Here is a 15,028-nt window from a genome sequence, read left to right as displayed (position 1 = left end):
GTGCTACAAGACCTGGCTCGATGTAAGACCATCAAAACAATAAAATCCTGCCGCTCACTGTTATGGCCTTACCATCGGCCAATTTCGCATCCTTCCTTTTCTTTATTCTATTGGCCACGTGATCTATACAACCCTTCCGATGTCCCAGATTGGTCATGTAGAAAAAAAAAAAACTAAATAAAATAAAATAAGGTTGCGTTACGGGCGTAGGCGGGTGATTAGGAAATTTTGTTTTGAATGTTTGTATTCATCCACTACCGCCTCCATCCACACCCCCCTCCCGCCCGCCCCTAGTTTCTAAAATGTTCCAGGCACTTCTGTGGGCAATGTTTTTTTAGGAGGAATGCTTGCATAGTCATTAAATTATTGCAAAGTGCATAAAACCTTCTTCAGGGACTGTCACAGTTATTCTGCGAAAGGACAGAAAAATTAATTGCGAAGAGCATTTTGGTAGCTGGTATGCAAACAATTCGCGCCACACATTTAGGTCAATCGGCAATACGCAGGTTAATATTCCTGTGAAAAAGCAAAAATTTTTCTGGCTGCTGCAGTCAATTTTCCTGGAGTCAACTTTTCCTGGCTCCTGAAACCTCAAGGAAAATGACTTATGGTAATGAAAGCAGCGAATAAAATGTACAGTAACTCCCATTAGGACGAACTCGGAGGGACCGCGAATATTTGTTCGTATTATTAGAAATTCGTCTTAAGCGCAAGTGTTTTTTTTTTTTTTTTTGCGTTATGGGCGTTGAAAGAGAGCAAATGTTTTGTTGCCCGTCTTAACCATGAAGTTCGTCTTAACCGGAGTCTACTGTAATTTAACGGCTACGAACACTGGTGTTGAAAAAAAATCAAAGATGGTCGCGAAATCACTAGACTGGAAACGTGTAACGCGTTGCGTAAGTACAAGGCGGTTGTTGACCCACCTAGGCGTTCGTGGTTGCTTCACCGTGAGCACATCGTACGTGCGGTGAAGCAATCTTTAGCAAAAGCGCGGGGCACCGAAAAGCAAAGCAAGGGAAGAACCCATAAATACTTAGATGCGCGTACGTTCGTCCGTGTTGACCTTGACCAGGGCTGCTGTAGCAACGAAGAACAGCGTGCAGCCGAGGAGAGGCCAGCCTATCCGCACTGCAGGCCGGATACTGCGCACGATTAGGCATTTGCAAACGATATATGAATTACGCCCCGATCAGAGCTTGAAAATACAAGTGCGCCCTATTGCGCTGCAAAAAATTTATTCTATTCCGAATGTTCCGTCTTTGAACACACAAAATGACAAGTCGCCCGGTCCTATGAAGTGAGGAACGCCTTGCAATCATCCGCGTCTGACAGCGTGCCGTGAACGCTGCGGGGACAAGCCGGCCATTCACACGGCCTACGCGTCCGCGGCTTTTCGGGTGGGGCGGCTCATAGTAGAAACTGTAAGTGCAGAGCACTTTAGGGGCTCGCCTTGTCGTTGTAGCTCGCTGGGTAGACCCAAGTAGAGCCACACGGCGTTCTGTCGTAGCGGCTGTCGTCGCGGCGTAACCTAGTGGCTTCGAAAGCCGCGCGGTTTATATAGTCATGAGCTTTGGAAGCCCGTGAACCGCTGGCGCTTGTCATACATCGCCCCGTTGTTTTGCGCAAAGAAAACTGTAGGTACGTTTGAGGCAAAATATACGCAACTAACTGGCATCGCCCGCGTTCATTTAGTTAGGAACGCGTGTTGGGTTGGTTTTTACAATACTAAGCAAAAAAAAAAAAAAAGTCGCCGTGCAATGCCGGCACGTGCGAGAGGAAGAGCAAGCACAAAAAGAACAGAACTCCCCCTGGCGCAGTCTGAGGCAGGGGGCGTGCGAGCACTGCGAAGGCGGGAAATTTGAATTTTATTGGGTGGTAGCAGTGAGCGGATAACGTCGTTACAGCCGATTATAACGAATCACTGCTCTGCACGTCCGACAGCTTTCACATTGAGTGGAACGGCTTTATTATTATTATTATTATTTGTAAATAAAGCTGAGTGCTCCATGGAAAGCAGCGGGCAGTTCATTAAAGAATGTCTGACGCCACCGAGCATGCCGCACGTTGGACACAGGGCAGGTGAGGCCAGATTCAGCTCACAAAGCTATGCGAGGGTTCGGGCGGACCAGTGACGATACCTCTGCCATTTTCATTCCCTTAGTAATGCAAAGTTGGCATGCGGGAGCATTGTTTGCCGTATCCAGATCAAGTGTGTTCTCGGTAAACTCAGTAGAAAGTTTCCGGTTCCCCGGCGGCCACATTTTATTCGCGTACAACACTGTAGCCAAGTTACTGTCCACCTGGAGAAACGCCAAGAAATGTGTTGTCGTAATTACAATCAGCATATATCTGTGTCCTCCCCCGCAGGACGCAAGCCTTTACTATACGCTTTCAATCGCGCCTTTTAATTGACGGCATGACAAGGTTTTGTTCGGAACTTCAAGATACTGTGCTTGCGAGATATTTTTTTTTTTGCTCGTTGGCGTCTTCTTTCTGGAACGGGATGTCTTAGTGTAGTGGTCACTGCTACCTCACAGCCCCACGTGACGTGATTGGTACACATAATGGCGCCACTGATGACACAAGCACAGAGGATGTGGTCACATATGGGCTCACACATCGCTCGATCAAAACTCCTTCGAGAGGGCTTCGCATTGGACAAAAAAACTTCGATAGCATTTCACACAGAAGACAAATTTTTCAAGAAATAGGGGAAATGTATTAAAGCACTTACAGCATCGCCTTGTTTAACAGAACAATTGGGCTGCAAGCTTTCGAAACTACACTCACAAAGACAGTTCACGCTGTTAGAGGTGTGGTACACGCTCAGTCGAAAACCGTTGGCGTTTAACGTATCCATTCACGACACTCGTGACGATAACCTGTCATGCTTTACCCTGGCTACGCCCTTCCCTGAATGTGCACGGGCTACTGTCTTTGCTCATCGGTGCAAAGACTGTAGCAAGGACGGCAAGGACTGCAGCCCGCATTAAGCCCGGATAGGCAACACGAGTTGCAGTCCTTGCCAGTAAACAGCGTTAAGTGTGGAAGCTAGACTATGAAACATTTAGGTAAGGAACCCGATGTTTCCTCTTCTGGAGGCAAAAAGTTTGCGCGGCACCCTGCAGCGCCAAGAAATGCGGACGGGAGGGAAGTACAGCCAGTAAAACGCTTGTTTATAACAGCGAGTTCAATTTCAGCTATACTCGGTTACAACTCAAGAACGGCACCACCTCATGTAGTGTATCACTCCGCCAAAGCGCCGGACCCGTGACGTCAGTGCGCGCGCGTTTTGAAAGGGGTTTGCTATGAATGCGTGATATCGTCTGCCTTGTCTCACGCAGTTTTTTTGTCGTCACCGGAGTAGTTTTTAAGCATTTTAAGTCCAAAAAATCACGGGAACGGCTTACGCCATGTTCGAAATATTCCCAGTAACGCCCTACTTGCGCCGCGCGGAGAAACATCCGGCTACGGTGATAAGGCACAGCGGCAACTTCCGGTGCCGTTCTTAAGTTGTCACCGAGTATAGTTGCATGTGAAAACTGGAGAATCATACCGTATTTTCGCGCGTATAACCCACACAGAATTGCGAAAATTCCAGGGGTGAAGTAGAGGTTCGGATTATATGCGAGGTGTTTCCTTCGGTGCAGCGCTTCACCGCAATGTGCCGACGGCCGTGACGCCCTACAGCAGTTATAGCGACTAAGCTACTGCTATCCCATTGACAGTGCTTATTTTCACACAGCTTAACAATATACCAACCTGAAAAAAAAAAAATGTATGCGGCAAGTCATCTAGTTACGTATTCAGCTAGGCAAGTTCTTTTGCATACACAAATGTTTAATGTTTTTTTTAGTAGTAGCCTTGGTACATTCTTTTGAGCATAAAATATCCGGACAATACGCGGGGATATATTTTTTTATTTGTCGCCGGAAAGTGGTGGTGCGGGTTAAATATGCAGTGGTGGGTTATACGCGCGAAAATACGGTACTCTTTACAAACACGTTGGAGACAACAGGGGTGGGCTTAGAACGCCGCAGTCGCATTCTTCAAATCCAGCTCAGGACAGGCAGAATGAGGCTGAAAGTTCGAAAGCTCTGAACTTGACAGGTGTTGTATCGACTGTAGGTATATATACGGGCGAACGTTGACCAAACTGCTCGCATGTGTACGTACCGGTGGCTGAGGTACGTGTTGAGCACCAGGGAGAGGATGTACGGAGCCTTGCTGGCGATGGCCAGGTAGCTGGTGAAGGCCGCCTGCATGTCGCTCTTCTGGACAGCCGCCGACGACGAGCCGTTGGCGCTCACGTTGCGGAACTTGTACGTCCAGTACTGCGCGCGCAAACACAACCGCCACGGCCACGTTCGTATAAGACTCGTCACATTAGGAACCTTCCCCGACGCGTAATTAGAGGCTCATTTCATTGGCTCCGACATGTCCCTTCTGTTTTAAATGCAGAAAGACTTACAGGGACTCAGCAACACTTCCGATAAACGCTTTCCCTCTTGCCGTCACGTATGGGCACCGCAAAAGCTAGTGTTATCGCCAACACGGAGCGGCACTCCGTGATTTCTTTCTTTTTAAAGTGGCTTTGGAATGCCTTCATTGCTGAAAGGAAGCCGGCCAATAGCCGCTGCATTGCTCTAATGACGTCATTCGAGCGCTCGAAGGACGACAAGACCAGGAAATAGAGAAAAATCTCTTGAGCGAGCTTCAAATTGTTCTAACGGGCATATAGCAGCAATTTTTGGCTGCTTTATACCCCCTATTATACTGAACGTGTTTATCGACTACATTCTGAAAGCATTTAAAATTTAGAAAAAAAAATTTAAAACGCGTTACAGGGTCTCTTTTTGAAGGGTGAGCTATGCCCATGTTCAGTGACTATCCCTTGTCTGTATCTGGATGAAAGTTGGGGTGGCAGAGGATGGTGGAGGAAGTTTAAGGTGCCCATTCCTCGACCTGTCCCTTCCAACTGTCCCTCCCCGTCCCCTTCCCACTGCACCCTATTCTCCCCTCCCTCTCATATTCTTGTTACTCTGCCGCTTTTCCTCAGTTTCTTGCCTTCACTACACCCCTATTTCCCCTTACAAATCACTGTACCCACCTTTTTTCGGTGGTTGAGTAGCCTAGCGTGCTCACCGCTAACATTCATAGCTGATTAGAGTCGCAGACAGAAGGGCCGATGGCCGGACAGACGAAAATTTTTGCGTTTTGGTAGCCCAGGAAAGACAATTGTCGTTTTAAAAGATCAACTTGCATATTCTGTTGATCTTTGAACGCAAGATTTGGGAAGTTTCACGCTTTTAATGGATTGCTGCAGGTTCGCAAGACTGCCGGACGAACGCAATTTTGTAAATTTAATTTTTACGAGAAAAAATTCATCCCCATATTACTCTGTGAAGGTGGATGACCGACAGAGCTGTTTGTAGATTGTTGGTTGGCTACAAACTCCTTCTCTGACCTTGCCGTAGCGCCAGAAAAGCTCTTAGCGGGATTTCACGCACGCTAAACGTTACCCGAATAAACTACCTAGCCCTCGCCGACGTCTTGCACTTTCCGCCGCGTGTTATTCGGGGTCCCGAAGGGCGTCGCTATTCGGATGGGCGTCCCGATCGTCGTCGGTGGCATTTTCCCTCCGCGCTCGCGCCAATTCGCGGCTATTTTTTTAAAGCGAAAGCTTTCTTAGTGCAACCGATGGCGCGCCGTCAAAAAAACTAATGCATTCCCCCGTAGACAGGTTGGTCGACTGAAAAGTGCTAATAAGATCTCTGCATATGACACGCTGCGCGTGTGCGTGAAAACGGGCTGCCATTCTGCCAAAACTGTCACTTGAAAATTACGAAAAAAGGAAAGTAGTACAATAGTAGGCCTATACCTCTATCTCATAAACCACGCATATCGGTATACATTTTGACCATTTGTATAGATGCGTTTACTTGGTGCGCGCAAAATCGTCGCACGGGTTCGGTCCTCATTTGCGGTTTCGGTTTTTGAAGGTTTGAAGGTCGATTGGAAGCACTTCTGGCGAAGCAGCTGGACGAACTTTTAGTTTTTGCGCTTCCTTCAACTTTCCTTAGAAAGAAATGGTGAAGTTTTCTTTTTTTTTATGGGTATAGGCTTTACTGTGCAACACACAATGGGGCAAAACCAGCTTACAAATACCACGTCTCACACCGATCTTCTTAAAGTCGGCTTCACTTCTAAGCACAAATGCATGGCTGGGAAGACATTTCTTCGGGGAAAATATACGTCGTGTTATCGCAGTATGAAGCGTCGGAAGCGAACAGGTGGATGAAGGGAGAGGCTGCGCCGAAGGGGGGAGGAGAAGGGGAGAGGCTTTTCTCGTCCATTGACGAAAAAAAAAAGGTAAGAAAACAGTAAAACAGGGGAGTTAAACTACAATAGCTCCTACATAAAACAAACTAATGAATTCACGAATCGAGCTAGACATCGTGTGCAGCGGGGGAATGACCGTATACTACCGCTGAGGGTACTAAAAAGAAATTGCATGTAGTCTGTCAGCACGACGAATATTGCTTGCGCAGCAGCTGAAAGAGGGAAAAAAAGTCCACACCGCGCATGTTTGTTCTCTCTTAAGCGATCATTTTGAAGGCGCTTTCTTCGAATTGTACACTCATGGGCAAGTGAGACGCGATCACGAAAGTATGAACTGGAACACACACAAATAGCGCGCGGTTTCATTCCATGCAGGTCAAAACTTACGCACGGCCTAATTAGTAATTACAGCAACAAGGTTTGGGAAATGTGTGTTTCCAAGTACACCAATTGAGCACCAATATTTTACCCCCCCCCCCCCCCCCGACGAACACTACTTTTTAATTTTGAATGTTCAGGTTCATATTTCCGTGTCCGCATTTCATTCGTCCCGCACTGTACACACAGCTCATGCTGCACCCGAATAAACTTTAACATGGGCAGCACACAGCGCTTCCACCCAAACCTTTAATTTCATGCAGTCTGTATTCTCGCACATTCGCCATTGATTTGCCTGCAAAAAAGCGTCTCTTCAGCCCGTGCTTATTCGTACTGAATTCTCCAAAGCGCACACAAACGTACCCTTAAGCATCCCTCTTGCGCAAGTGCCGTCTCCTCAGCAACCTCGGATCCACCGTGAAAGCCCTTGATCTTGATCAAAATACCGTACGGTGTGATTATCCCTCAGCTGCCCGGACTATCTGCTCCCGCCGCCCGTTTGTGCGGTTCTTAAGCCGCCGAAGGTGACTAGGTGTTTTAGCGAGGCGGTACGTGCGCACTCTGACGGCATATAAAATTACATACTACAAAGGGAAAAGCCCGGGCCATCTCCACTAATGTCAAACCTGGCGAGGGGGGAAGCATGCAGCGTATAAGTGTTTTCTTGGCGCCTTGGCGTTTTTGCCAACAGAGACGAAACCGTTGGGGGGCAATGTCTCGTGTCTTGCAAGCACGAAGCGTTCTAGCGCGGGGCGTAAATGAGTGTCCCGGTGTTCTTTTTTGTTTTTAGTACGCGTTACGAAGCGTTCCAGCGCGATGCGTAAGCGAGTGATGACGGTTACGACGACGACGACGACATGAGACGCCGACAGCCCGAGCCCTTGAGGGGCTTCGCCCCTAAAACATCAGGCCTAGAGAAAGGGAAAAGTTGCACCGCGAACCTGCATGCGCACGTGATTTTGGTGTGTGGGACCTCGTTGGTTAACAATTGCGCTATGAACTTTAGCTTGCTGGTCATTCTCATCAGCTAGAGTTACTGTATATGCTCTCTACGAAAGAAGCTAGATATATACGCTACAGGAGCCCCATCGTAAGCCAGAGCAGCTTCTGTCGTGTGCATCCGTCAGCCGTCAGTCAAGAGGCGGTTGAATCATTAACCTATAGCTGCTCGACTGGCCTTCAGCATACGTAAGCAACTTTTTAGCAACTGCATTCGCTCCTGGGATGGATGTACGGCGCCGCATCTGGGATGGATCACTTACGCCCACTGATGTTGCAGGCTGCGGTCACCTGGGCTGTCTGCTCCTGGGTTCCCGGATCCTGCGAGCTGACTGCTTCCGACCGCCTGCCTCTTGCTTGGCCGACTTCAACCCTCCCGATGCCAAACTTCGACGAAACGAGCGCTTCAATCTGGCAACGCGGAACGTCCATATCAGCACGTGACGTCACCGGGGAAGCATATAAACGCCAGCCATCAGCCGCCTACTTTGGGTACGGCGCCGCATCTGGGATGGATCACTTACGCCCACTGATGTTGCAGGCTGCGGTCACCTGGGCTGTCTGCTCCTGGGTTCCCGGATCCTGCGAGCTGACTGCTTCCGACCGCCTGCCTCTTGCTTGGCCGACTTCAACCCTCCCGATGCCAAACTTCGACGAAACGAGCGCTTCAATCTGGCAACGCGGAACGTCCATATCAGCACGTGACGTCACCGGGGAAGCATATAAACGCCAGCCATCAGCCGCCTACTTTGGGTACGGCGCCGCATCTGGGATGGATCACTTACGCCCACTGATGTTGCAGGTTAGTTACATGAAGGGTGCTTCCTGTACCAAGTGTAGTCATCCATGTCTTATTGCGGTGTCGTGCCCACCAGAGTTTTGCGACATTTTGAAGCGATTACTGCGTGTATCTTACCTGTGTTCTGACGTCTTGAAAACATTGCTCATGCTTTCGGGCGATGTCGAATCGAACCCGGGGCCAATGAGCAAAGCCGAAGCTGATGCCTTTACTTCAGCATTAGAATCATTGAAAAAACTTGAAACTGACCACGCTGCGATGTCAGCTGATATGAAGCGGCTAAGCGGCGAGCAAGAAACTGCTAAAAATGAAATCAAATTACTGAACGCTAAAATCGCTGCCCTCGAGGCAATGCTAGCTTTGCGAAAGAACAGCGAAGGACCCAGTGAAAATGCTCTGCTTAAAGTGTCCGATCGGCTGACTGAAATCACTTCTAGATGTGACGATGCTGAAAATAGGCAACGTCGTTCAAATCTTCTTTTCTTTGGGATTGACGATAGCGATGCGGAGGAATGGGACGAGGCAGAGGAGAAAATAATTACCTTCTGCTCTGAACGACTGGAAGTCCAGACGACCAGTCAGCAGTTTGAACGCGTCCACAGGCTCGGCAAGTTTACAGAGGGTAAAACTAGACCCATTATCGCAAAACTAACTTTCTTCAAAGACAAACAACAGATATTGTCCTCTGCAAAAAAACTAAAAGGAACGACTTTTTCCATAGGCGAAGATTTTTCGCTGGCGACGCGACAGGCTAGGCGCAAATTGGTGGGGTTTGCCAAGACCCAAAACAAGCCATTCATAGTAAAAGTTGACCGCCTGCACATTGATAAAAAAACTTACGTCTATGACATCAACACTGATGCAGTTGTACTAACAAGTAGATAGCTAGATCTGAAAAAGTGCATGCAAGATCCGAATGAAATTCCACTTCAAACTGTTCCAACATTATCGATATCATCTACTAATATACGTAGTCTAATGCCGAAACGGGATCTAGTCTGTTCGTTCCTAGACGACAGTGAATGCGACATTCTTGCCCTTACCGAAACATGGCTTTACCCTGATATCACTGATAATGAAATTTTTCCTGATCATAATGACTTCCACATTTACCGAAACGACCGTAAAAATCGACGTGGCGGAGGTGTACTTCTTGCAATAAAAAAGACTGTGCAATCATATGCAATAAATGTACACTCTGACATAGAAATTATCTGGGTAGCCTGTGTTACCAAGTTCACCACCTTACTTATCGGCAATTGCTACCGTCCACCTGATTGTAGCCATTCATTTGTTGACGACTTGCGCAGTAGCTTAACCGAGGCCACAAAGTTATGTCGCTCCGGTGCCATTTACATTTTCGGTGACTTCAATTTTCCCGCAATAGATTGGAATCAGTTGTCTTCCTCTTGCAGCTCTTCTACAGAATTCATCAATCTTGCCTTAGATTTTAACTTATTTCAAATTGTGAATCAACCTACGCGTGGTTCCAACATCCTCGACCTAATTCTTACGACGGCTCCTGAAACGGTAGGTCCCGTACAGCACATAGATGGTTTCAGCGACCACAGCCTCCTTCAAGTAACCCTCAACATTCCGCTACCGTTCTCCGGTACTGACCACAAAAAAATTCGCGATTATAGCAAAGCCAACTACAACCAAATTAACGCCGAACTCGAAACATTTTACACTGACACATTCCTACCATTTTTCGACCATCGTTCAGTAAATGATAACTGGGTGCTGTACAGAGATAAATTATGTGCTTTGACTAATCAGTATGTGCCGCTCATCAAAGTAAAAAATGATAAATCGAACCCCTGGTTCACGAAATCTCTCCGGCAGCTTAGAAATAAAAAGAAACGTTTATACCGCGCAGCTAAATGCCATAACACGCCTTCTGCATGGCAAGCATATAGAAACTTCATGAAAAACTACTGTTCCTCCGTACAGGCTGCCAAACATAAATATTACTCTGTCGATTTACCGTCCATTTTGAAATCAAATTCTAAAAAGTTCTGGTCCCTTATTTCCCCTAAACATGATGGCCAAGAAATATCCCTGCTAGACGATGACTATGTTCCCCTCTCAGATAGTCATTGCACATCAGCATTTAACGCATTTTTCTCATCTGCTTTCACCCTCGAAGACCATACTAACGTACCATACGTTCAGAACTTGACACCGCATACATGGAACCAATTGAAATAACTGCCGAAGGTATTTCGCATCTAGTTAATAACCTCAAACTGTCCACTTCAGCAGGTATTGACAATATAAATTCTAAAATTCTTAAAAACACCGCCTCTGTTTCTGTTAACATTTTGTATCACCTTTTCAAGCAATCCTTAGCGACAGGTCAACTCCCCTCCGACTGGAAAATTGGTAAAATAGTGCCTGTTTTTAAATCTGGTAATAAGCATTCACCCGAAAGTTACCGTCCAATTTCTCTAACTTGTATCTGCTGCAAAATTCTTGAACATATAATTGCTTCGCATGTTTTCCGACACTTAGAATCTAATAAGTTCTTCTTTCACAACCAACACGGATTTAGGAAAGGTTTCTCTTGCGAAACGCAGCTTCTAGAACTAACAACAGAATTGCACTCCAACATGAACAATAACCTTCAGACTGACTGTATTTTCCTCGATTTTTCCAAAGCCTTCGATCGTGTAGCGCATTTCCGTCTAATTTCTAAATTGTCTGCCCTCCGATTGGACTCTTTAACCCTATCTTGGCTTCGTAACTTTCTTTTATTTCGACAGCAGTTTACTGTAATTAACAATTCCCCCTCCTCTCTTTCCCCCGTAACTTCTGGCGTACCACAAGGGTGCGTTCTCGGCCCTCTTCTGTTCTTAATCTATATAAATGATCTGCCAAGTAACGCTTCATCCTGCATGCGAATTTTTGCAGACGATTGCATAATTTATCGTCCTATATCCTCCCCCGATGACCACTTAGCACTGCAAAACGACCTTCATCAAATTAATGACTGGTGTAAAAAATGGCTAATGTCACTGAATAAGGAAAAATGCCAAATAATCTCCTTTACGCGCAAGCAAAACATTTCTAACTATCGCTATACTATCAATAACCACCCACTGTCACAGGCATCTTCCTATAAGTACCTTGGAATCTATCTCACTCCCAATCTCTCCTGGTCTCACCACATTGCCACCATAAGCGCAAAAGCTTCCAAATCTTTAGGATATCTTCGCCGTAATTTACATAGCTGTCCCCCTCACGTCCGTCAACTAGCGTATCAAACCTTCGTCCGCCCACAGCTAGAATTTGCCGCTTCTATATGGTCCCCTCCCCACAACTACTTAATTAATATGCTAGAAGCGATTCAGAATAGGGCGGCCCGTTTCATTTCACGCAATCATGACTACCACAGCAGCGTAACTCAAATTAAGCACAACCTTTCACTTCAACCGCTCAGCACTCGCCGCGACATTTCCCTTCTCTGCCTCTTTCACAAATACGTATACAGCAATAGACAAACCCCACTTCACCTTGATGTTCCTTCCGTTACTTCACGTAGGTTGCATAATCACCTCAGTTTCACGCGGTTATATGGCTCAACTGATTCGTTCAACTCATCTGCTCTCCCTCGCGCCATACGTTTGTGGAATGATCTTCCAGACAGCATCGCATCAGTATCAGACAACAATACTTTCCGTCAATTACTGCTCACTCACTTTTTACAATAAGGTCTTGCCACTGTTTTCGCATTTTTTTTTTCTGCCGTGTCCTGTATCCCTTTTTTTTCCTCCAATTTTTTTTTTCCTCTGCTGGAAGATCAAAACAATCTGTCTTAGCTTGGGCTTTCTATTTTTCTTTCTTTCTTTTTTTTTTTGCCAGTGTCGCACTTTGTGCCTGAGTACGAACATTTCATGCCGACAATGTCTCTTTACGTGCGCAAGTATTGTTCTGTGTTTTTTCCTGTTATCTTTCCCTTGTGCATACTCGAGACTGCAGAAACTGATTGGTGCTATTCGTCTGCGCATATTTGGGTATCTTTGGTTGTTCTCCTGTTTACCTACTAGCGTGTTAGCATTCAGTATACTTGCAATGTTTGTGCGCAATTTACGTGTGTGCGATATGATATTGACTTTTCCTTTTCTTGTTATCGTTTTCGAACTTGCACGTGTATTGCGAACCTTGTCATAAGTTGTTCTGATGTTTTTTTTAACTCGTGATTTTGTGATGATTGATTTGTAACTTTTTCCTTTGTTACCCCCCTTACTCAATGCCCTGAACAGGGGCCTGTAAGGTATTTTAAATAAATAAATACTATCCCGTGCAGGCGTCCCCCGTGCTCTCAAAGGGGGAGTACCCACAAGGCCATCTAGACTGTTTTATCTAGCGGTCCTGTGAAAGCAGACGACATGTGCAGCAGAGGAAAAAGATTAGCCTGGGTTCATTTTAATGTCGTTGCTGGCATTTGGAACTGGTTGAAACAGCGCAGGTCGAAGTAAAGAGACAGTGCAGATGCTACGGGTACGAACGCACTGCCTAATTTGAATCCCCTGCTGAACGATCTCTAGCCATGCACGGTAGGACAGGGAAAACGAAGTGATATGCTCAAGCGCAGTGAATGCGGGTGGAATGCTTACGTCGTCGGCCGTGATGAAGAAGTTCCAAGGCAGGAGGGAGCCGATGCCGAAGAGGAACATGGTGAAGGTGACAAAGTTGTACCTGCGGGGGAAGCGCGGGGGAAGTGACCCTGGGGACGTGTTTCATGGGGAATCGTAACAATATCATTTGCCGCAATTACGTCACGTGTGTCATAAATTCTAATGAGGCTATTAAGTAGAAAAGAAGAGCGTTATGGAAAGTTCCTCTAGCGCGTTTTCTTTTTAGCGGGCTAATTTAATTCAAACCGATTTGGGCATATTGAACCACACCCGAAAGTTTTAAATTGCATGCAGGAATATCGGGCAAAGACACAAACCCCAAAATCAGTTTTTTTTTATAGTGCTCGTATCTGGTGTGGAGTTGTACAGTCACGAAGTGGATGTATTTGGAATGGTCAGCTCACAACACTGGGCGAAACTGTTGAAATATATCAATACACCATCTGCTCTCCAATTTATGCCTACTTGTTGGCTACCATGTTAGAGGTTAGGCATCAGGTATAACATCCGAAGTTCTTCGCCACCGGTAGCGCGATAAAGCTTCAAGATGCAAAATGAAGCACTCACGGATCTTTTGGTCCGAGGGGCGCCGGCATCTTGGAAGCAGGAGGTAGTTCCGTGGAACTGAAAGTGGAACATTTTATGCCGTCAGTTTTGCGTAGCGGCAACGAACCATGCAGATCTGCAAAGTAACCCCCCCCCCCTTTACCTCCTCTACCCTCGCACCCCTTTCGTCTTAGCATAAAGCGACGTCTTTATTAGCGAAAGAGGGACCAGGGACGGAATTCTGAGTTGTGTCCGTTTCGAAAAAGCCCATTTTGTGTCTGTTTCAGTCATGACGTAATTACACTTGCGAGGCCCCTGACCAATGGTGTCGTCTTGCTCGTGCAGGTCACATCCGGTCGTCTGCTTTCAGCCAATCAGGGCTCGCACAAAGTGGACGCTTTGAAACGGACATGAAATGGACGAAACTGAGAATTCTGCTCCAGATTAATCAGTTACACTCAGTTTTCTTCTCTCTGCGGCTGCAAAGACGGACGCCGACGGACGGAGTTTCATACTGCAAAAAACCGGTTATGCGGAAGAGAGGCAGAATGCGGTCGAAGAGCGACTTTTAACGAAACGCTGTTCGTAAGTTCTGTTTTTGCAGAAATGAGATAGAAGAAAACGGTCTTTACGGCGGAGAAAGCGAAACGTCCTCCATCCATCCGGAGTTTTAGCTTGCCGAAGGTTCCATATTTTTCCTGGAGCCGAAAATCTAAAAACCCGGATATAAAGCGTGTAGCTGGGAGAGGTGTGTAAAGACTTGGTAGGGTAGAAGCTTGGGCGTGTTGGTGATTCATATTCGACTAAAATGCACAGCGCAGAAGACATTGAGTAATTCAGGCTTGTGGAGTGAAAGTAATGCAAATAACCTCGGCCGGCACCACCGAAGTATAACCGGCCTAACCCGGTTGTACAATAAATGAATTGGCCAAAAGGCAAGCGCGATTTGGATGCGGCTTCGATTCCCGGCCGCGGCGGCCGCTTTTCTGATGGGGGCGAAAAAAAAGAAAAAAAGACCCGTGTGTACGAGATTTCGGCGCACGGTAAAGATCCACAGGTGGTCAAAATTAATCCCGGAGCCCTCCACTACGGCGCGCCTCATTGCGTGCGTTGCGTCGGCGCATTAAACCCTACAATCAATCAATCAATCAATCAATCAATCAATCAATCAATCAATCAATCAATCAATCAATCAATCAATCAATCAATCAATCAATCAATCAATCAATCGAGATTTGGACCGCCAAAGGTGAGGGATAAAATTAAAGGGGGGAAAACTACTCAAGCGACACCACGGCCATGAGAGTGGGCCCGGAGACACCCC

General features: G+C 46.6%; 1 protein-coding gene across 5 annotated transcripts in view; it reads right to left on the bottom strand.

Moving 5' to 3' along the window:
- The window catches only part of LOC144149815 (equilibrative nucleoside transporter 1-like), a 150,668-nt gene that overhangs the window by 16,453 nt on the left and 119,187 nt on the right, over nt 1–15,028 (bottom strand). For all 5 annotated transcript variants that reach the window (XM_077681474.1, XM_077681471.1, XM_077681470.1 and 2 more), the window contains 4 exons: nt 13,726–13,782; nt 13,138–13,219; nt 4,177–4,334; nt 1,048–1,142 (listed from right to left, as the gene is read on the bottom strand). In XM_077681474.1, the coding sequence (XP_077537600.1) occupies nt 1,048–1,142; nt 4,177–4,334; nt 13,138–13,219; nt 13,726–13,754 (364 nt within the window). In that variant the 5' untranslated portion in view covers nt 13,755–13,782. The remainder of the gene's footprint in view (nt 1–1,047; nt 1,143–4,176; nt 4,335–13,137; nt 13,220–13,725; nt 13,783–15,028) is intronic.

This window comes from Haemaphysalis longicornis, unplaced genomic scaffold (assembly GCF_048455015.1).
Source record: "Haemaphysalis longicornis isolate Haplotype H1 unplaced genomic scaffold, Haemaphysalis longicornis Haplotype H1 scaffold_8, whole genome shotgun sequence".
Lineage (NCBI taxonomy): Eukaryota > Metazoa > Arthropoda > Arachnida > Ixodida > Ixodidae > Haemaphysalis > Haemaphysalis longicornis.
This window is presented reverse-complemented; position numbering and strand designations above follow the sequence as displayed.